Source organism: Pagrus major, chromosome 18 (assembly GCF_040436345.1).
Source record: "Pagrus major chromosome 18, Pma_NU_1.0".
Taxonomy (NCBI): Eukaryota; Metazoa; Chordata; class Actinopteri; order Spariformes; family Sparidae; genus Pagrus; species Pagrus major.
Genome location: NC_133232.1, coordinates 7,919,859 through 7,942,697, shown reverse-complemented (window position 1 = coordinate 7,942,697; position 22,839 = coordinate 7,919,859). Strand labels below are relative to the sequence as shown.

General features: G+C 40.7%; 1 protein-coding gene across 1 annotated transcript in view; it reads left to right on the top strand.

Annotated features, from left to right (window-relative positions):
• Positions 1–22,839, top strand: part of fat2 (FAT atypical cadherin 2) — a 105,983-nt gene that overhangs the window by 59,153 nt on the left and 23,991 nt on the right. Inside the window, exons 16-22 of the mRNA XM_073487361.1 lie at positions 4,617–4,828; positions 7,676–7,813; positions 7,921–8,064; positions 13,984–14,181; positions 15,627–16,227; positions 17,070–17,270; positions 21,659–21,816. Coding sequence (XP_073343462.1) covers positions 4,617–4,828; positions 7,676–7,813; positions 7,921–8,064; positions 13,984–14,181; positions 15,627–16,227; positions 17,070–17,270; positions 21,659–21,816 — 1,652 coding nt within the window. The remainder of the gene's footprint in view (positions 1–4,616; positions 4,829–7,675; positions 7,814–7,920; positions 8,065–13,983; positions 14,182–15,626; positions 16,228–17,069; positions 17,271–21,658; positions 21,817–22,839) is intronic.

Below are 22,839 nucleotides of genomic sequence, written 5' to 3'. Positions count from 1 at the left end.
AAGTAATCAGCGGGCTGATGGTTATTTTTAAACATTAACCATGTTCGTTTAGTTAACACACCTGAGGTGGATGAGGAACTAAAGATGAACTACAAGCCTTCTCCACCTGCATGCATGTGATGCACTCTCGCTAGATGTTTGAAAAGATTGAGTTTCTGCCCGTACGTGCAAAAGACTGTCGGAAACGACTGGTGAAGTTTAACTAGAATTTAGAGCTCAATGTGATCAGAGCCGGTCTCTGTTACCAAAGCAAAGCAACGAAACAAAAAAAGCATTAAAAAAAATAGGCTGTTCTGCCGCAACTTCACAGGGAAGTCACGCCATCTCTCCAAGACGAGCTTTACTCTTCCCTTGTGTAATTTCGTCAGTGAGCAGTCTGTGGAAATAAACACTAACAGGGTTTTCCTCTGTGATAATGTCAGCTGAAGTTACACAGTAATTAGCTGTGGTTCTCTCAGCGATCATTAAAGCAACAGAATGAAATCACACTACCTCCACATCTCAGAGGTGCACCGAGCTGCATAATCCAGGAACACCAAGACAGACCGAATCAGATAAGGCATGTGAAATTAAACTGTAAATGGCGCCATCGATGCAAGAATCCATCCTGTAACAATCTAATAGTGCCATAAAGTGGTCCTCTGTTTTGACTTGCAGAATTTCTCTCACTGGTCTTAAACACCCAGAGATAATAACAGGATGCGTTGAATCAGATTCTCAGGAATATGACTCAGATCTGACTCAGATCTGATTATAAATGTAGAAACCAGCTTTTTCAGTTCTTATCAGCCAACATCTAAACTCCCCTGAGCCTCCGTCCGATCCTGGTTTGTGCCTCGTGTGTTTAAATGAGCAGTAGAGCTTCTCCGTGATGGAAAGTATAGAGTGTGGATGTGCTGGTCGAGTAAGAGTGTACAGAAGAGCATGAATGAGATGTGAAAAAAATAAAAAACTCTGGAGCTCAGCCAGCCATCTCCCTGCAGAGAAAGGTACAAAATAACCTAAATAAATCAAAGAGCCTGGATCATCCTGAATGAGGCTGCTTGTACAAATCTCCTTGATCTCAGAAAAATCAATAAAGTGAGATCTGTGCACGAGGTACAAATAATTTACTTGTTGAAACCTGGAGGTGTCTAGTTGGAGGGGAATGCTCGATGTTTGTTTTCGTTGGATCCCATTTTGTTTTATCTTAATGAAGTGCGGCTCAGCAGACTGGATGGCAGCCCAAGAAAATAGGTTGTGTGTCTCAGACACACTCTGCTGGAGAGGACACGCTGCCGTTAAAGATACACTCGGGCTTTGTGTGGTATCATGAGCTCAACAGACATGTTCAGTGTAAATAACGCACATTTACAGTCTCTTGTCTCCAAACAACCACATCCATTAAAACTGACAGAGGCTCATCAGAGCAGAAATTACATGTTTAGATTTGACTTGTTGACAGTTAAACTCTGAATCCTACCTCTCTCAGGTGTGAGTCGGGTTTTTATTTTAAGAGAAGAAGACAGGAACAGTATAAAACCATGAATTGATTATTACCAAACTTATTGTTTTAAGCACCTCAGTAGAAGCTGCTGAAAGAAGGAGAACTTTTTTTTTTTAATTCATGCTTCTTTTCAAGCAGATTTTACTGGTACTGAACAAAAAAATGTGATATTCGTAAAAATTCTGCCTTTTTCATCAGGTTAGTTTGTTTTATCATTAAATCTGCCAAATAAAAATGATATATGACCTGTTACAACATGAAACTGTCACAGTTTAGTTGACACTCGAGGGGTATTTTAAAGGAGCAATTTGTAAGGTTTGTCCAGAAAAGAATACAAAAAATACAACATTTTAAAACTCACTTAAACAGTCTTGATTTGTCTTCACTAAATCCTCAATTCACAGAGTAAGATGTGAAAATATTCCAGCGCTACATGCCGTTTTCACCCGCTGCTGATGTCCGACTCTCTCTCTCCTCTGTCGCTTCATGCCTCTCATGGACCAGGACTCAAGTCAAGTCGTGGTCAGAGATGCTGTAAATCACCTCTGTACTGTATCCCTTGCCTTCAGGCTATCCTCCATTAGTCTTGGAGGCTGTGTTCAGTCCCAGTTTGGTGTTCACTCTCAGGCTGTTAAACCCAGTTGAGCTGAGCCCCGTCACCTTTGGCAATTCCCCTGTGATCTGAGATCCGGTCCAGGGAAACTCTAGGGCCACTGGCTCCACGGCTAACAGAGCCATGAGCTAATTGGCGCTACAGCCAAGGATAGCTGGCGGTTACTTGGGCGATATGCTGCCACCTATGTTTTGGAGCATTTAGAAGAATTCTGGACACATTTTAAAAATGACACCTTTTTACTGTGACACGGCTGACACAAACCTTCAGTTTTAATAGGACAACAGTTTTAAGTAACCTGTCGCATGTCAAAAATAGTACAAGGTAGCAATCAAAATTCCTTAAAGCTCAAGGTAATGTCTTTTAAATTCCCTGTTTTGTCCCACCAACCGTCCAAACACTTCTTGTTAAAACATTTTGAAATTGAGTCGTTGTAACTCGTGATTTTTTAGCATCGTTGCTTGAAACGAACGTATCAATTCATCAATCATCAAAATATTTGACAGGTGATTATTTAATCTACAATTTCTCGATTGATTGATCAGCTAATCTTTTCAGCTCTACTAACCGACTGACAGACTGCTCCAGCCTTACCTTAAGTATCTTCTCTTGTACCAGTAACACTGATAAAATGTGTCAGTCCTGCAGCTTGGAGGCAAGTCATTCATATCCACTAGAAACCTCACACCAAACATCCAATTCAACAATGTTCTGTTGATGAAATGACCAGAGGAGGAGAGAGCAGGAGGTGAAACGGTCTGTCTGTTAAAGCTGAGCAGGTTTACGGCGGGTCAGATAAATGACGACTTCAAACCAAATCGAAAGGAGCGACTCAGTAACAGACAGAAAAGTGGACACGGCACCGTATATCTGTTAGGGACTCTGACGCCTCTTTTATCGCTGCCATAAATTGAGGTTAAACTTCACATGTGGATGACAGATAACACACGAAGACAGCAGCCATCTGTGGAGAGATTTATTGTTCCTGAAAGGTTAAACTCACAGCTTCAGTGAGCTGACAGAAGTGGGAGTTCACTACATATGTCACATGACACCACACACACACACAGGGTGTGTTTGACTTATGGTGGATATTATCATCCAAAGCACTCTGCTTCACAGAACCACAAGAACATCCATTTTAAAAGTATATTATTTCTGTCACTAAATAATATACATTCTGCTCTCCAGTGTGATGTGAACTGGAGCGGAGCAGCATCCCAGTCGTTTACATAGAGATGAGATGATGACAGTTCAGATGTGCAGTTGAAAAGCTGTTGAGGAGGGAGATGCATGGAATAAAATCTGAATATGAATTGTGAGTCAATGACCCGGACCTGATTTCTTCTGTACAGTCTGTGAAGAAATGGCTTTTTATGCAGATCAGTGGTGCGTTCTTTTGGTCCTCAGTTTTCATGTGGCAAAAGCAAACGGGCCACAATTATCCAGCACTGTATTTGATGAAAATAATGATCATTTCCCATCAGTCTCAGCTGCACATAGAGCATAATGCAAACACAACACAAGATCCATTTTAATATTGTACCCTCACAACGCCGTAGCAACATCCAGGAGTTTTAGTATACTTGTTACACCGCCATGCTAATCATTAGCATTTCAATTATGAGCATGAACATGCTGCATGTCAGCGTGTTAAAGTGGAAACAGACCACGTCCACCCCCCTAGCATTTTGCAAGTGGATCATTGTTGGATCTGGGGTCACAAAGAAAACCAGAGTTCTATTTTCCTTAGTTCTATGCAGGTACTGAGGTGCTGCGTGCAATGACATGCTACACATCTCCATGTTAAAATGCTTCATTTGAGTCATGTTCACGTTCTGATTAGCCTGTGCAGAAGCTACAGTCTGAGGCAGAGCTGCTGACAAAACATGTGTCAGACGTGCCTCTGTGTCAGCACCACCCTCAGGCAAAACTTGCCACACAGGTGATGATTTTGATTGTATCCCTTTTTCATCCATCCAGTTTTTTTCCTCATTATAAATGAACATTACAGCCTCAAATACTCAAACACAAGATGTTTTATACAACCTCACCATGACTCTATATGTGCTATGCGTCAGCTTATCTGTATTTCCATACACTTCAGGGTGATATATGTGGTAGTTTCAGATATTAAACTCAAGATGCTGGACATGCTTTATGAATTTGGAGTCAGCTACTTGCAGTCATTGAACTTTGTACTCATGTAGTATATCTGAGGTAACTAGTAAAAGTCAGGGATTTCATCACCCCCAACAAATCCTCTAAAATTACATCAGAACACAGCACACAAGTGTTCAGCGACCCCCTCTGTGATGTTTCATACTGAAGTAAACCAAAGCGGGGTGGAATAGATCTGAAGTTCAGTCCTGTGAGTGAAGCTTTCTCTGATTCTCAATCTTGATTCTTGAGCAGAATTGATCCTTTTTTTTTGTACAAACATAAGACAAATCTGTACTGCACCATCTCACACTTTTCAATGAGAATAATTCAGTCCTCGCCCTGTGGTTTTCACAGGCCTTCTGACCCTCGTTGCACCGCTGGACTTTGAAGTTTCTCGGGAGTACTACCTCTCTGTAGAGGGAAGTCGAGGCAAGTCGTCCCTCAGTGACATCACCACGGTTATCATCAACGTGACGGACGTGAACGACAACACGCCAGTGTTCGGACGAGGCGACTACAGCGCAGAGATATCAGAGGATCTGACTCCTGGAGGCCTGGTGATGAAGGTAAGAGCTAAGGCACACGAGGATGATCATATCAAAAGATATATGCAGAGATGGATACAGATATGAGTTTATATACATTAAATGCAGGCTTTTAAATTTTTAGAGTGAAAGTTTACTCAACATAGGATAAATAAACCATTGTTGTCATCAAGTTAAAATCAAGGCTGAAACAACATAATGTAGTCATGTGTGTCAGGTCAAGTCTGGTTTGGACAAACAAATATTGTCTTTGAAGCCAAGATTAAAACAAGCTAAGCTTATAATGAGCTAACATTGTGGTCAGGTCAAACAAAAGACTAAAACAAGCTAGCACGTAGTTCTACCAGAGTTAGATGTTTCAGTGTTATATTAAGCTTGAAGTCCAGATAGACACCATATGAAATTATGCTAATTTTGTTGTATTGTCGAAATCAAGGCTAAACCAGCAATTAGCAATATTGTGGTGGGGCTAAAACTTAAGCTATAAGCTTTAGCAAAGAAAGGACTGTGCTTATACAAGCTAGCAAGAAACTGCTGACAAACAGTTAAATCACAGTAACTTCAGGCTAAAACAAAATTTTAAAGGAGGCATTTGACAATGTGACAATGCATTGATCATTTTGGCATCTTTATTTACAACTAATTAACAATTCTGCATTCGGCATGACGCCTTCATCACAACAAGCTAACATCTGGCTAATATCTAAAATATTAACAAACAAACAACTTTGATAATACTAGCTAAATAATCAAGCAAAACTAGCAAAAAAATGTGAATAAACAGTTATATTACTCTAAATCCAGGCTAAAACGAAATAATGTTGCAATCAGGTTAAAGATGAAGCTAAAACAAGCCAATACGTTGTGTTCAAGCTAAAATTGGAGCTGAAGCAGGGCCTAGAAAAAAAAAAATAGTGAAGGTTGCGATAAATAAATGACTATAAGATGAAATAGTGAAGGTTACCGACACACAGAATATGGGGCACATTCATACATCATAGACACAAAAACATCAGTAATCTTTAATTGAATCACTGAATTGAATTGGACTTTAAATTAAATATATTTCCAAGGTTCAATTTAACTGAAGGACATTTCACTGTTATCTGTGACTTCAGAGCAGAAAACACACACACACACACACACACACACACACACACACACACACACACACACACACACACATGCTGTATACATGCATCATGCATCATGCATCAGCACACACATATCAGAGGTGTAACGTACAAATATTTGTTTGTCATGCACGCCAATGAACTCAGATTATCTCATGTCACACATACATACACACACACACTCTCCAACACAAACACAGAATACACATGTGCAAGTAATATGACAGCGTCTGACACCTGGCAGCTCGCTGATGATTCAGGTAATGGGGGAAAAAAATATTTACACACAAACACACAGTCACACTCATGAAAAATCACTTATATTTATAGTTCCACACACACAATAACAGCACGGCAGTATGAGATGATCTGGCAGCCAGTCGATGATGTACACGTGGACAAAAACAGATTAAACACACAAACACATACACACACTCACACAGTTATCCGACATGTCAGCCGTCATCTGTCAGGCCAGCAGCAGAGATAACACAGCAATAACACAGCTCAGTGGCTCGCTGATGGTTGGACCACGGCTGGATGATGAGTCTGTAATCATATGGTTTCATATTTGACATTTTTCTTCTCTCGCCGCCTGTTTCCATCTCTGCTCTCAGTTTTCAGCATTTAACTACATGTCGCTGTTAAAAAATCCTGTAAATGTTTTCACATAATGGAGGGAGAGTGTCTGTCAGCGGAGAAAATAACAGGATTCATTGCCACAATGAGCTTAAGCCGGGACAATAAAGAGGAAAACAAAGACAGGATGAGCTCATGATTTTCACTGCAAGACGTCTAATGAGTCATCATCGTCTTTTATTGAGCCCAAGTGTTTTCTCAAACAACATGCCATTACGGATTATGATGCTAAATCCTATTTCAATTGTTTCATGAATTCTTTTTTTTTATGACTAATTAGTGTCAGTTCCTCGAAAACAAAACAGATGGTAGAAAGGTTACATTCAACACAACTCTTGAAATGATGGGAATCTTTTTTCACGACAAATCAGGACTAACAGTAAAATCATGTTTGATTAGATGTACATTTCTGTGTGACAAACAGAAATAAGACTACCTACCACCAAGACTAAATATGTGTTATTTCAAGTTCAGAATAAATGTTGAAGTTAAAGAAAAAAACATCGAGCAAACCTAAAACAAGCTAATTTACTTGCTAGGTCTTGTTTAGAACAATTAAATATGGTTGTCGAGGTGAAACTGGAAATCATTGCGTTCTTGAAAACAAGTTTGAAACAATCATGTAGTCGAGGTTAAACTAAAGCTATAACAAGCTAAAGATCGATGCTAAAACAAGCTGGAATTATTGATTAAAAGTATCAAGAAACCGCTCGTAAAGACTTTAAATTAACAGTAAAATGATGTTGTGGATTAAAAAACGAGGTTGTGTTCAGGCTAAAAACCAGAGCTAACACAGGCTAAAACCTGTTGTTTTCCAAAAGCCGATTCAGGAGTAAAGTTGGCATTTCTTTGACAATCAACACATTTGTCATAAGGTCCTTCATCACAACAAGCTAATATCTTATTTCAAGCTAAATACAAGACTAAAACAAGCCTGAACGGTGAACCAAACCAACAAAAAATAGGGAAATAATGGGTTACGGAAATCTGGTTGCAGCAGTTTTCTTCTTTACCAACTTGGTTTCTTTTGTGGATGTAAAATTTGTCAGTCAAGAGAATGTCTGACTTGTGACTTACTCCCTTTGTTTACCTGCAGGTAACAGCCACTGATGAGGACGGTCCCATCAACAATCTGCTGCGTTACTCTATCGTGAGCGGAGACTCTCTGCAGCAGTTCTCTATTCACCCTCGTAGTGGAGAAATCACTGTCCGCACTGCGCTGGACAGAGAGGAGGTCAGTGTGTGGAAAAGACTCAAACACAAGAAATAAAGGATGATTCATTTGTTGAAAAGAATCCAAATAAGAAGAATAAAGCTGAATTTCATCTGTCTCCTCTCCAGATCCCTCATTACTCTCTGACGGTGCAGGCAGCAGATGAAGGTGATCCTCCTCTCTCCTCGGCGGTTCTCATCACCATCACTGTCACCGATGTCAACGACAACCCGCCCGTCTTCTCTCAGGTTAACCACAGTCTGCTGCTGCAGGTATGACAACCAGAACATCTCACATGACATGTTTGAGAACAGCTCACACTCACAGCCCCACTTACACATTCACATCAGGATCAGATACTGAAAGGTGGATCTGCAACGTGAAATGTGTAGATTCAAGGTTGAAATTGGCTTATGCTTAAAGGGAGACTTTGCCGATGGAAGTAGTGTATGAATTTAACAATGAGAAAGTTCCCTCCATGCTCCCTCTCTGTTTCGCATCATCTGGCGTACTTTTGTCGGCTGTAGGGCTGTTGTTTAAACTACAGATTGTAGTTCTGCATTTTTGTATGCTCGCCTTCACAGACACTAAGAGTGTAGAAATTGGATCGAGAGAAACTGGCTGAATCCAGTTTCCAACCTCTGGCTCAGTCGTACGTATCGTGACATGTTCACTGTCATCACATCAAGTGTGCGGGTATGTGAGACTGCAAGGCAAATATACGTCAATGACAGACGGCCCTAAAGATTAGAATAATGAAATGCATTTTAATGACCTCCACAGTCCATACTTCTAAATGTTTCTGTGTTATGATGTAGTTGAATATTATTTCTAAGCTAAACGATTCAGGTAACGTTATACTAAATTAATTGTTTTACACAAATGTAGAATAAGTTCTACAATGTCACGTCCGTATTGCAATGAATTGTGCAGTAAATCAGTGAAGTCCGTTGGAGTCTGCAGCCAAATGGACTGGATGAAGTGTGAGTTTGGACAGCCCTCAAGTCTCGCAGACTTCCTGTGAACACACCTGCAATGATCTACTATTAATTAAGATTCTGTCCTGCATAGCCTCTCTCTTACCTCAAATATTTTCAGAATTTGAAATGGACGAGCCAAGGCCAAGTACTTCATAGATTAAAGTGAAGTACTTTATAGATTAAAGTTCTTTACTCCCAGGAGTGTTTTTTTGGTTCGGTGCAGTGCATCCTGGTTGTTGTATGTTTTCTACCTTTTGGCCATATGTTCACATGCTCTGCTAGTGAAACAAGCTGAAGTAAGCTCTTTAGTTGTCAGTGACATTTTAAGTGAGCTAACTTTTGTTTGGTGCATTTCAACATGGTACAACGACACCTCTGTTCATTTTCTGTGGGCTAGACGTGATTCACAACTCAAATCTTTGTAGCCAGCGGCATATGATGAATGTCAGAACGCCTCCACTTTTGTTTTTATAATCATCCCACATACTGATGGCATCTTGTCAGGTTTGGAATTTCATCACAATTGCTCCAAGGATTCTGCCTACATGATATCTCCTGTAGAGCAGCAACGATTAGACGATTAATTGAAGTCATTTTTCAAGCAAAAGTTTCAAACATTTGCTGGTTCCAGCATCTCAAATGTGAGAATTTGCTGCTTTTCTATGTCATTTTTGACAGTAAATGAAGAGATAAGCAATCTGAAGACGTCACTTTTAGTACACGATAATCGAATCGATTCTGAAATAAATAGTTAGTTGCAGCTCTAATATCTAGTGTGCTGTTACAGGCATCAATTGTCAACAGAATAGTGGAGAGAAAAGTGGAATCATAATGGCAAAGCAGCAGAAACAAGCAGGTGAAATACAGGTTCAGGTCTAAAGACTGAGTAATTGATGCACACAGTTGAGTATCTCTTGGCAGGATGTGCTCAGCACAGTGCTACAGCCCACAAAAACTCAGATTTAAAAAATATCAACATGTATCTTTCCTCCCTGGCAAGTAAAATTGTAGAAATATGTGCTCTCCATACTAAGGAGGGTTCTTTTTTTTATTTGTGACACCTACGAGACACTGTAGGCAAGTCTGAGAGACTCTTCAGCTTTAGTTTGTGTTCAGAAACCGACCACATTCGCAGGCTGAAGCCGTTAAAAACATGTTGGCACCACGCTGCCTGCAATAGAAGAAAACACAGACTTAACACAGACCACTGTGTCGACAAAAAGTCAACAAGCAATGTGTAAAAAAAAAAGAAAGAAATATAAAAATCCACCCAGAACTCTCCGAAAGCATCGCCTGCTCATCAGCTCCTGCAGATATTCACTTGGGGGGGGAGCAGCAGTCGCATTTATGTGTGAAATTTGACAACTCGATGGAAAATATGAGCACAGGGACTCACTTTTACATGAATAAGCAGAACATGCAACTCCTCATCTGTTCATGAAGAGTTAGTTAACTTAAAAAGCTTGTAAGTTTTAAAGTATTTCCATCAGTAGAGCCTCATATTCCTCGAGCAGCGCTGTAAACGTCTACCTGCTCTGCTCCAGACTGCCTAACAAGCTGCTAATGAAGACAGATGAACTAATGACTGAAGGTAATTAAAGAGAAATCACTGAAGATCAGTCATCCTCTATCAATCAGTCTATCATTATAACTCTCTCTTTCCTACTCTCAAACGCACTCCAGTGAAAATATGCTGACCTGCTCCGTCATAACTGCAGCGCTCATTAAAACTGCGCTGAGAGTTCAGGAGTGAAACTCTTCAGAGAGCCAAAACCAGAGCGAGGTTTTTAGGTGGATCAAAGAAGATCAGCTGTCACGATTTTGTAGCAGTCGTAGTGTGTGTTGCTTGCAGGACAGCGGTGCCACCCTTTCACCTCCAACCTCTAATTACAGACGAGCTTGCTGGAGTGGAAAAACTCTTAACAGGCAATTTACCTCCACTTTTCTCTGTGTGTGTAGGCTCGTATTGCTGCATGCTTCAGTGCGACATACTTGCCCACATGCCTGTGAGTACATGTGTTTCTCTGTGTGTGTTCATGCCTCTGGCAGCGCCGTCTCAGTGGCTGCTGCTCACTGACAGTTAAAGTTGTCTCAGCCAGCTCTCCATCACTCTGCTGCAGCGCTGCCAGCTCACAAACTTCCACCCAGTCACAGAATAGCTGCTTCATGAGCCAAAACGTCTGCGCTGCGTGATGATGAATACAAACTCTGTGATGTCATCCCCATCTGTTAATGTCTCGGCAGCCAGCTCGGCCTCGTGAAGGAAGTCCTGACTGCATTAAGCAGATGGATGTTGCTCAAACTGAGGAAAGGAGTTGTCATATTTTCTCAGACAGGTGTTGCAGGTCAGCAGCGGCGGAGTCCTCTCTGCTATAGCCATCACAGGCCTTTGTCTATATTATATCTACATATAATATTTGGCATTTTTATGACGGGCACATCTGTTGAAGTGAATGCCGACGCTGTTCGGCTGCAGTGGAGTTTGAATATTTTACTTAAAGCAGCAGATGGACAGGTGATTCTGTATCTTTGCAGAATGTCCTCAAAGGTGCAGAGTCGCTATGACACAGTGCGTCTGTGTTGATTTACTGGAAGTGCTGACTGAAGTAAATCTTCACTCAGCATGACAGAAGCATGAATACCATGAAGAAGATGTAAGCTCTGTTGTGCTGCTTCTGTCACAGGCTTCTGTGACTCCCCCGTTTTTACCTGTGAACTAGTGATGGTTGGTTGGTTTAATGTAGATTTAGTGGGGGTTTTTTAAGTTAAAAAGGTCATGTTATGCTAATTTTCAGGTTCATACTTTTATTTGGGGGTCCTAGTAGGATAGGTTTACGTACTTTGATTTTCAAAAAACACATCATTTTTCTCATATGGTGCATTGCTGCAGCATCCCTTTTCACAATGTGTCTTTAACGCTCTGTAGTAGCTACGGAGTGAGACATCTGAGACAATCTTTGGTGAGAGTTGCAATCAGAGGCAGAGTAGGGCGGGTCATGCCAAGCAAGGTAGTGTGATCTAAAATAACACCACTTCAGCAGTGGCAATTATATGTCTGCTGACTGACTGGAGTGTATTTATATATATATATATATATATATATATATATATATGTATATATATATAGAGAGAGAGAGACTAACTCCCTTTGATGTGGCTTTTTCACTTTGCAGACCTTTTACATGCACAAAAATGCTTCATAACACAATAAAGGAAAGACGAAAACCCAAAAAGCATAATATGTCCTCTTTAAGTCTTTACAAGGTCTAGATGTTGATGGACAGAGTGTGTTACATTGCTTAACTCACTACAACACCCTCCATTTGTTGTTCTCTGCTTGTGTGAAGTGGCTTTCCTTCGAACAAAATAGATGAAAGGGGTGGAAACATATCAGACACAAAGAAAGTTGGACACAGCAGTGGACAAATGTATCTCAGTGAAATCTCGTTACACTGTCTCCTAACAATCCACTATTTCTCTTGATTGGACATGTATTATCCCTGTGTGGTCACCCACTGAGCCGCTGCTCTTGGTCTGCAAAGCTTTATAGCTGCAAAAGACCAAATTGTTCCTCACTGGGAACTCTTTGTATCACAGTGATAGTGTGGGTTGTCACTTCAGTTCCACTCTAGAAAAACCTGGAAAGCCTTGCTCAAAACTCCTAACTCTGACACACTGTTGACGAATGACCGGCCAAAAAACTTCCAGTACTCTCCTCACACTCTGATGAAGCCGTACTTTGCCTAAACAGTGCTGTGTGTTTTGTGATGCATGCTCTAATTGAAATTTGAAAGACCACATCGGAGGCGTTTTAGCCCATTAACTCCAAATTGTTTGTATTTCATTGCTGCTCTCCTCCCAAAGCAAGTTTTTAGATTGATAACCACCTTCCAGGGAGGTGTTCTATTAATTTCACTACGCTTTGAAGATCAGCATACAGAGACTTTTAAGATGGCTTTGGAGAGATGATCAGTCATGGTGAACAAGTTTAGGACTTCATTATTTTTTGGCGGTTACTGTCTGGGATAGTGAAGCCAAAAGCAGGGATTTAGCAGCATTTATAAAAGTTTCCTTGATGGTACAGTACTATTAATATGTGTCTTAATGCATTAATGAGCCATGATATGAAAAGTCAAATATAAAGAATAAAAATAAAACATGTTTATTTTATCAGCAGCGGCCTGGAAGTTGATCTAAGTTAATAAAATGGAATAGAAATCAGTTCCTGGTTCATTAGGTATTCTTATTACTAAAACTATAAGGCCATAATCAGCTCCCTCAAAACCAATGCCGTCTAATATACAGTAATGTCTTTAAAAAAACATAATTTCAGTCTTTCTAATATTTGTTTGTTTTCATTCTAACACATTTTTTACTGATTAAATATTCAGTATAACACAATGAAACAGAACCACAAACTACAGGCTCCAAAATGAACATAAAGTTGAATCAACAACTCTCCAAAACTGTTAGAGCACTGACTTTATAAATTATTGACAGAGCTTTGGGGTTTGAAAAGTGAAACCAACACAAAAGGTGCCTCAAACATGCATTCCTTCTGACATAGCAGTAGGGTGCAACTTTACTAGTTTCAAAAAGTCTGATTTCATGTAAGCTTATGAGAAAATGACCCTCCTTCTAGCTTGATTTATTACAGGTTTTCCTAATGAGTTTATGGTCTTAATCTCTAGTTTCAAGTCTTCTTCAATACAACACAATGTTCAATTAGTAAATTAGACTCTCTCATTAATTAGTGTAAAATAGATAATAAAGCAGGGTATAGTTTAGGGCGTGGCTACCTTGTGATTGACAAGTTGCTTCCATTGAGTGTCCTCGGGTTCTCTGTCAGATCCAATCAGCATAGCTCCCTAGCTCCATCCTTTCGCCCAAATATGGTCACTTTAAACTAAGTCTTCTGTCTTCCACCTCATTATTCGTACATAGTTACATTACGTACGGCACAAAATGTTGTGACAGTTAGTGGTTTGGAGCAGTGAATTTTGTAGTTATGAGTATTTTGTCAGTGTATATAGGCACTGGTGGACCATTTCTAGTAGACATCTAGTTCAAATGGTTTTAAAACCAAAACTGAACACCATAATCCTCATGAAGGAGTTATTTATTGAAGGACTGCTGCATCACACTGGAAATGAAATAAAATAATAATTAAAGCTGATGAAGAAGGTGAATTTTTAACTTTGACTCCTGCAGGAGGGCGAGCCGGTCGGCAGCACCATCCTTCAGCTCGTGGTGTTGGACAAAGACACGCCCAGGAACGGCCCGCCTTTCTCCTTCCACATCGTCAGCGGCAACGAGGACCGCCGTTTCCATGTCGACCAGGGCGGTCTGCTGTCGCTCTCTGCTCCACTCAAAAAGAAGGTCAAACCCCATCACCAGCTCAAGATTCAGGTAACGATACAGTGTGTGATTATAGGGTGTGTTCAGCTCCTGAATGTCGCCTTGCTTGCTTGCTTGCTTGCTCGTCTTTGCTTTGTGTTTTCACCCAGTGGGAGGATAGAAAAAATCTAATGTCGTATCTGTCAGATCTCATATTTCACCCCTGAGATACACATCTTCACCTATGTGCTGGAGTCTCATGACCACAAAATGAGAATCTGACCCACTATGTGAGGAACTGCAAAGTGTTTATTGTAGTTGGTGTATTCAGTGATGAAATGCTGATGCAGTGCAGTGTCCCTCGTGGCCTCGCTGACTGTGTTGCTGACAGAGCTGTCAGGAGAGGTGGTGATCACACTGAACAGAGGAGGAAGTGGTAACAGAGTGATTTTGTTGTCTGCTGCGGTTCAGGAGTGACCTGTGAGTCATGTGGTGCTTTAGGTTCACAAAGAACTAAAAAAAAAAAAGATTAATAATAGCTTTAATACACCTGTTGCATGTTGTATTTTATCATGAAAATCAAGACCTATTATTAAAATCCACTCTCAGAATTTATCTATAAGCAGAGTTTAATAAAGTTTACTCTGTGAAGTCTTTCTACCAGAAATAAAAGGTTATTATGAGTTCAAAGCTTTCAAGGCAGTTCAAGATTATCGACTGAGAGCATTTTTTAATACAGCTGAATATGCATATTACTGGATTGCGTTGCATGTTTTCTGTAGGCTGGTGTTAAGGGGTTTTATGTGGGCTCTAAAATAGCTGATAGATAATATTTTAGTCCTAATAACTGCATTTTTTATTCTGACCATTTACATGCTACGTAAAAAAAAAATGTTTTTAGCCTCCTCTGGTCTGTGGGAAAAATCCACAACCACTGCATTTAGAGTATCATGGGACACCAACTGTTCATTAAGAATATACATTTTTCATAAGCAACTCGCAATTCAGTGATCAAAGAAATCAAACAAACTCCATCTTATCAAATATGTCTTGTTGATCTCATTTTTTTTGTTTATGAGCCGTACACAGCTTCATGTCTGTGGGTTTTGAGTAGCTCAATCAAAGAATGATATACCACCTACGAAGATTAGAGCTACATATTTTACAGCTAAAAAGAAAAATGTTTAAAAGGTAGAAATATTTTGATATAAATATGAAGCTCAAACCAGCAGACCGTGAGCTTAGCACAAAGACTGAAAATGGCCAGAAGCCACAAACACGGCTCTGTCTTAACGTAAACATATTCTGTCTACCAGCATCCCTAAAGCTCACTAATTTACAAGTTGTATCCCCTTAATTTGATTATGTATGTCTTAAAGCTAAGCTAAGCTAAGCTGCTGCTGGCTTCAGCATCATATTCACCATAGAGACATGAGAGTGGTATCAATCTTCTCATCTGATTCTTAACTCGATAGCAAATATGTTCCTACATATGAAATTATTCTGTTATTCTGCAGGTGACAGACAGCGGCCACCCTCCCCTCTCCTCCATCTGTGTGGTCAACATCAATGTCACTGAGCAGAGCAAGTATCCTCCCTCTGTAGTGCCTTTGGAGGTCTTCATTACCACCTCCGGCGGGCTGTTTGCCAACCGGGTCATCGGCAGGCTTCACGCCTCCGACCAGGACCTGCAGGACGTCCTGACCTACAAGCTGGTATCAGAAAATCCAGATGAGGGGAGATTCTCCGTCGACACGACTGATGGGAAAATCTGGGCGGATGAAAACCTGGAGGAGGGATCCTACTCCCTCAACGTCAGCGTGACTGATGGGAAGTTCAGCGTCTGGACTGGGGTCAAAGTTCACGTGTGGAAGGCCAACCAGAGGGCGCTGGACTCCGGCCTGACGCTACAGCTGTTCGGGTTGTCACCGGAGGAGTTTCTGGGCGACCACTGGAGAGGCCTTCAGCGCAGCCTGGGACAAGCGCTGAGTTTACCCAGACAAGAGCTTCACCTGGCCAGCCTGCAGCAGCTACCTGACACCAAGATCCTGGAGGCTCTGCTGGTATGGAGGCCTCAGAGTGGACTGGTCCAGTCTCTGCCAACCAGCAGACTCGCAGGTGAACAATCACGACACGTACTGAGCCATTTAAACTGGTTGTCCCTTAAATAACCCAAGTCTACTCCATAAGAGATACTGATAAGGCGCTTAAAGGAACAGTTCACCCAAACGTGAAATTTCAGTCATTACCTCCTCACCTCGTCAGTTGATTTTAATAAATATTTAAAAGTTATTTTCACCCTTGACGCACAGTCGAGCTTGTGCACCAGCTTCAGACTATGTGTGTGCTGAAGCTTAACGCTGAGCAGCTATAGAGAAGATTTTGACTTTAAAAAGGTTGTAAATAAGTACTATTCAAATCAGTTTGGGATCTTGGGGCTTGTGGATTACGCCGGATGAGCTGTTATGATTTTATGATTTTTTGTGGACTACGAAACTTCACCCGACTTTCCATCAGCATAGGGAGAAGTAGATAGAGACTGAATCTTCATTTGTGGGTGAATTGTTCGCTTAGCACTACATGATAAAGAGGAAACATGATATGTGATGCATTTTAAATTAATAAAGCAATTTAAAAGGTAAAAATCTAGATTAACATATTTCATATTCATCTTCTTGAATTTGGAAATGACACAAAAAGTTCTAGATTTAAAACGATGATATTTGAGTTTGCTAACTGAGACCCAAAACACATCATTAACTGGCATTAAATGGAAAATAATTGAAATTTGTTCCACAGATATCAAAATGGTGAGCAATGAATATCAGGTATTTCTTCAATAGTGCCAACTTTTTGAAAAAAAGGCAGCCATTAGTTTGGACACGTAGAGAGTCAGGTAATCCTGTGAGATGAAGAGTCTCTTTGAATGTGCCGTCTGAAAGAAAATCTCTTTCATGTAGGGATTATATCGGACATCGAGGACTCTCTGGGCCTCAGCATCCTCAGGGTAAGCCACAATGGGTGTCTGGGCACCGGCTGTCCGCCGCGAGGCTGCAGGAACGCCGTCCAACTGACAGGAGACAGGCTGAGCCATTTCACTACCGCCAGAGCTGGTTACATCACCCCACATCACACCTGGGAGAGCGTCTGTCCCTGTAACGGTACGTCTGTCTGTGTGAAGTGTGTGTGTGCTTAGGAGAGCTATTAATGAGGGAGTGTGTGCATGTGGGCATTGATCTGAGCGTGTGTGAACCAGGGAAGAAGAAGCAGCAGCTGCCTTTATCAGCAGGAACGACGATTTTGAGTCTCACAGACACCTTCGCCTCTCCTAAAGAGACGAAGGTGTCGAGGCTGCAGCAGCGTCTTCCTGCTGCTCTGAATTGATCCGATTCAAAACTACAGCGAGCGCTGAATAAGAAAGCTGGACTCCAGCTGAGTAACTCTCTCAACTCTGTTTTCATCCACACAATGATGATGTGCAACAGAAAAAACACACAAGGTGTAATGAGAAAACCTGAGGTGGAGGCAGGTTTACATCCACCTACATTCTTTCTTCTGTCCTAATAGAAAAAATTACATTTTCATCTTTTAGGGTTTTATTTATTATTTATTTCTACATAAAAGACTTAAAAGAAAGGCAAATACAGGACAGGTGGTCCACTGAAAGGCTCAAAGAAAGATAAACTCACTATATTAATTATTTTTTTAAAAAAGGATAGAAAAGCAATCAGGGGACAAAATATTAACAGAAATAGGGAGGAGAGAAGGGCAGTTGTTTTTCATTCATGCTGTACTGAAACTCCAGTGCCAAGTTACTGTGAATAGAATAAAAAGCATCTGGACTGGAAACGGCCCAGGACAGGAAGGCTCTACAGCTGGTGATTAAAACAGCCCACAACATCATTTGGGGCTCATTGACTGGCACTTTTGGTGGCGCACAGTCAAACCATGCCAATTTGCTTCACCAGTATTACTGCGCAGAGTTGATCCGAGCCACGCCCGCGATACTGATGTCTCGCAACTGCGGCTAACCTGACACAAGCCCAAAATATCGGTATTCAACTCAGGTCTGTGCAGGAAACCCGACAGAAAGATGTTGTTTGAAAGTCAGTGTGTTCAGCTTTCAGTTCTTTTGTAGAACCTAAGTGAATCTCCAGTTTTTTGCCTTCGTTCCTGTTAGTTGTTATTGTTGTACATGGAAAAAACTCTAATTGGAACCATCTGCAGAGCATCTGTGCAGACATGTCACTTCACTGATATCACTGAGACCAAAGGAAACTTAAACCCAACACCCACCCCAGCCACAGTCTGTTCACCCTGCTGCCATCTGGCAAAAGATACAGAAGTATCTGCTGCCGTACCACCAGACTACAGAGCAGCTTCTTTCCTGGATGTGAGACTCATGAACTCCTCGTCAACACTCCACCATAAAAAAATTGTTTTCTTCTGTTGCCTAAAGGGACTGTAACTTGCATTTCTTTGCACAGTGGCAATTAAATGAACCTTGAACCTTCTTCCATCTCTTGGTTCAGATTAAATTCTTGAGAAGAGGACGGAGACTGGATGAAGATATCTGCTGTCAGAGATCAAAGAGCCTTCTTCTTTTAACCTGTTAAAACACAGTAAATCCCTAAGATTTCATATGAATCACTCCGAACACGTTGGTTGTGAATGTGGGCCCTCAGTTAGCTTCTATTACAGCCGACAGAACATCTCTATCATTGAGCAGCAGCGGCGCCACTTCAGATCGTCCTTGCTGCTTTGTGTTGGCATTCCTCTAAGGATTAGTGGTGTGAGGATGGAAAAAAAGTCAGCTAGGGGCTCTCCAGGATATATACTCATTATCTGCTTGTTTAGAGTCTTCTCCCCTTGGGAACATCTTCTGAATCTGTTATCGCCACCATATTTTGACTATATCGAGATACCTCTTTGGTCTTGAGACGAGGAGTTTGACGATAAGGTGATGTCATGTGAGGACGTAGAACTGGCAAGACAACGTAAGTATCTGAAAGCAGTGGTACAGACGGTGTTAAACTACAGTTTGTGCTCTGCTTTATAGAATCGCTTTATTGTCACAATGCGATGGAAATTCATCTTTGCTACATACATCACTTTGTTGATCTACAGACAACGTATTACCCTCAGTTTTGATAATCATTTATTACAAATGAATGCCAGAGATTTTCTGGCTCCAGCTTCTCAAACATGATGATTTGTTGCCTCTCTTTTTTAAATCACTATAATTTAATATTGTTGGTGTGGACGGAAAAAACAAGGTGCCAATTACAGCCCTGGAATACCAAATGACATTTTTAACAGCTTTCTGACACTTTACGGTATAAACTTGTATTCAATTAATTTTCAAAATAATAAACAGCCTGAGAAAATTCTCTAAGTGATCACCACTATCAAGAAATGACAAACACACATTATAAAGGTTAGCCCATTTGACAAGTTATTATACAAATAAACATTCAAAGTTTGATTATGAAATTGTACTTTCTGTATTTTTCATTTGAATGTTTATTAGTTAAAGTCTGTTTTTTAGTCTTGAAACATGAGCTGAATAACTGGACTCATTTCCGTCTGGATTTCAAACTGGTTACTTTGAGACACAAACAAACTTCCTCAACCTAATTAGTGTTTTTCAATTTCCTTCAGAGAGCAGCGTGGACCACAAGGTCAACATAAAGAGTCAGTGGGTTTAAGCAGAAAAGAAAAGTTGTTTTTTTTACCAGCAGACTTTTGGGACGTGTTGTTACTGAACCGCCCTAAAGGCATCGTTAAAGTTTTATCTGAGAACCGCTAGAAAGCACAACAAGTTTTGTTCTCCCTCTAATGTCCTCAGCTTTGCTGTTGGAATCATCATAATCAATCCATTCATGAATTCAGTCCTTCATTCAGTCCTCCCTTCCTTCTTAGTGTTGTTGATGCTTTCACTTCTGTCAGATCACTTTGTTTTGCTTTTGGCGTTTTTTCAGTTAGACAGATCAAACGAAACCTTAGAAAAACATGGTCTTTTTCTCTGAGATTTATCATTACATTCAGTTTACACCACGTTTCATCTGCAGACCCCGCTGTCCCATTTAGAGCAAAGTGAAGGTGGATAAAACGGCGGTGCCTTGCGGATTGATGAAGGCTTTTTTGTGGCCTTGAGTTTGAATGTGAAAACGGTTGATTAGGTAGGAATTATTCTGCAGGAGTTTGGTGTTTGAAAAGCTCAGTTAACCAGAATTTCAGATGTGTGTTATGTGAATTACTGAGTCCTGTCACGTGTTCACCAAAGATGCCGTATAAAGTTTTTTACCCAAGGACACCTCCTCTTGTGATTCTCCTCAACAAAAAACCTTTACAACTCGTTTTCAGTGCAAATACATTATTAATAAAACCGTTAAAGTTTTGTTAATACGGTAACTAAAAGCAGAAATAGACAACTCTTTAAATCCCAGTTTGATCTAGAAACCCTGATCTCAGTGCTATGAAAAGGCAGTAAAACAGCCGGTTGTATTAATAAGTAGGCAGGTTATGTTACTTGCTGATCTCATAGAAAGAATGTCGGTTTTGAAGCATCTCAAGTCCCGGTGGTAAGATGAAACACATGTCCACGGGGGAACAGACTTTGACACAACACCGGGGCGCTCTCTATCCAGTGAATGTCCGTCTGTTCACTCTTGTTTTACTTCGGTTTCTGTCACTCTCCCTCTTCATCTCCTTTGCCTCCTCCATCAGCGGGCTTCTTTTTCTTTTGCAGTGTAGAGTTCCCACAGTTATTCCAGTTGCGTCCAGTCCGTTACCTGGGGATAGTGACAGGGGAAAACAATGCCTCTTCCTGTTTTGGTTGCACAAAGGCAGATGTGCACCTTCATTTTTCAGCTTTATAATTTACGTGAGTTGTTTACTAGCATATTTGATGTTGAAGCAAGAACAAAGCAAAGAAATCCCCTAAGCTCGTGTTAACCACAGACCTTATTTCAGGCATCTAAGCAAAAAACCAATGTTAAAAAAACAATACCGGAAGTGCAATATTCAGTGTACTATCAAACAACACAAAGAAAATCATCAATTCAGATATAAGAAGCTTGAATGAGCAAAGTTTAAAAAAAAAAGAATTGACTCAAATAATGAATTCTGACTAAACTGAATCCAATCAACAGAGCTCTAGCTGTAGCAGGTGTCTATGTGTAGGTGTTTATTGACTGAATGATGTATATCCATTAATGTATAGGAGCAGAAGGGTCTGTGTGAGTATTGTTGTATATGTGAATGTATACAATCAATGAATCTATTTAAAACCAGCTCATTGTTCACGTCTGAGTTCTTTGAGTCATAGTTTATCGTGTTTCTTGAAAAACTTTAGCCCTGACAGGATCAATGTTACTCTGCTTCAGCATCACCACTTTGCTCCTCTGTTTGGTGCCAAATGAAAGACTATATCTGGATCAAGGCCATTTATGCACTTATTGTTAAATACTTTGATTCATTAAGTACTTCATCAAATCAGAGTGACTCATCAGGCTGCTGTGTTTGTTTTCATGTTTGTGTGTCTCAGAGTCGGCCGTGAGGTTCGATGGTAAATCCTACCTGAAGTACCTTCACAGGATGGACGAGGACAACCACAGTTTCAAACTGTCGCTGAGGTTCAAGACTTTCCAGGAGCAGGGCCTCATCGTGTCCACCAACAGCACCAACGACTGGGGAACGCTACAGGTATTTCTCTCTCCAAGCTGCGTTAAAATAGGAACAGATGACAGGATTGATTTTTAACCCTTTGTGGTAGATGTACTCTTCTTAGCACTTCCTAAATCACTGTTTTTTATAAACAGCATCCATTTGTTTGAAATATTCAGCCTGTTACTGGATGTTGTTCTCTTCCATTTTAGCTTGTCCCTCATACATACAAGGTGTACAACATGTAGCTAGTGTAGCCGATACAGTGGTGGATAAAAGTACATTTACTCAAGTACCATTTTGAGGTGCTTCAACTTGAGTGTTTTCTTTTGCTGCTACTTGCTGCTACTTACTATTTATAGTTACTAGTTACTATGAGGCTCAAGATCTCCCAAACAAAACTGGAACCACGTCCAGTTTTGTACTCATTGTACCCATCCTCCATCCAAGTTCAGTAGTTTCTGTGTAATCCTGCTGAACAAACCAACAAAAGAACATACGGACACAAGTGAAAACATAATCTCCTTGGTGGAGGGGATTATGACCAACTTCTAAAATTCTTCTCAAATCTTAAGACAGGCTCAACCCACATATTTTTAGATTCAGTGTGAATTAAGACTCATTTTTGCCCCCTCTACATACAAAAATAGATATGTCCATCTCAAACTATGTAACCGTGGCTGCCCACATACTTCAATACACGCTTTATGTTGGCATGGATGTTCAACAATACATCCACAAGAGGGCAGCTCAGAGTCAAGAGTTGGACACGGTGGAGGAGGTTGACATGGTCATAGACTGTGTGAGGTCATTTATTTCATCGTGATGTGTGGACAAACGTCATCGTTAACTACCGGCTAGACTGCCCCCCACGATCTCCGGTGATTCTGCTCCGTTTTGTCTGTATCTGTAAGCTTTCAGAAAACGTGCACAAATACAGACAAAATGATCTCAAAGTACAGACAGAGGGCTCCGTCTGTATCCACATGTCCCAGCCTTTACGCCTCCAGATGGTATCTTTATCTTTGATTATGATAGAGATAAAGTCTTTTATCTAATTTA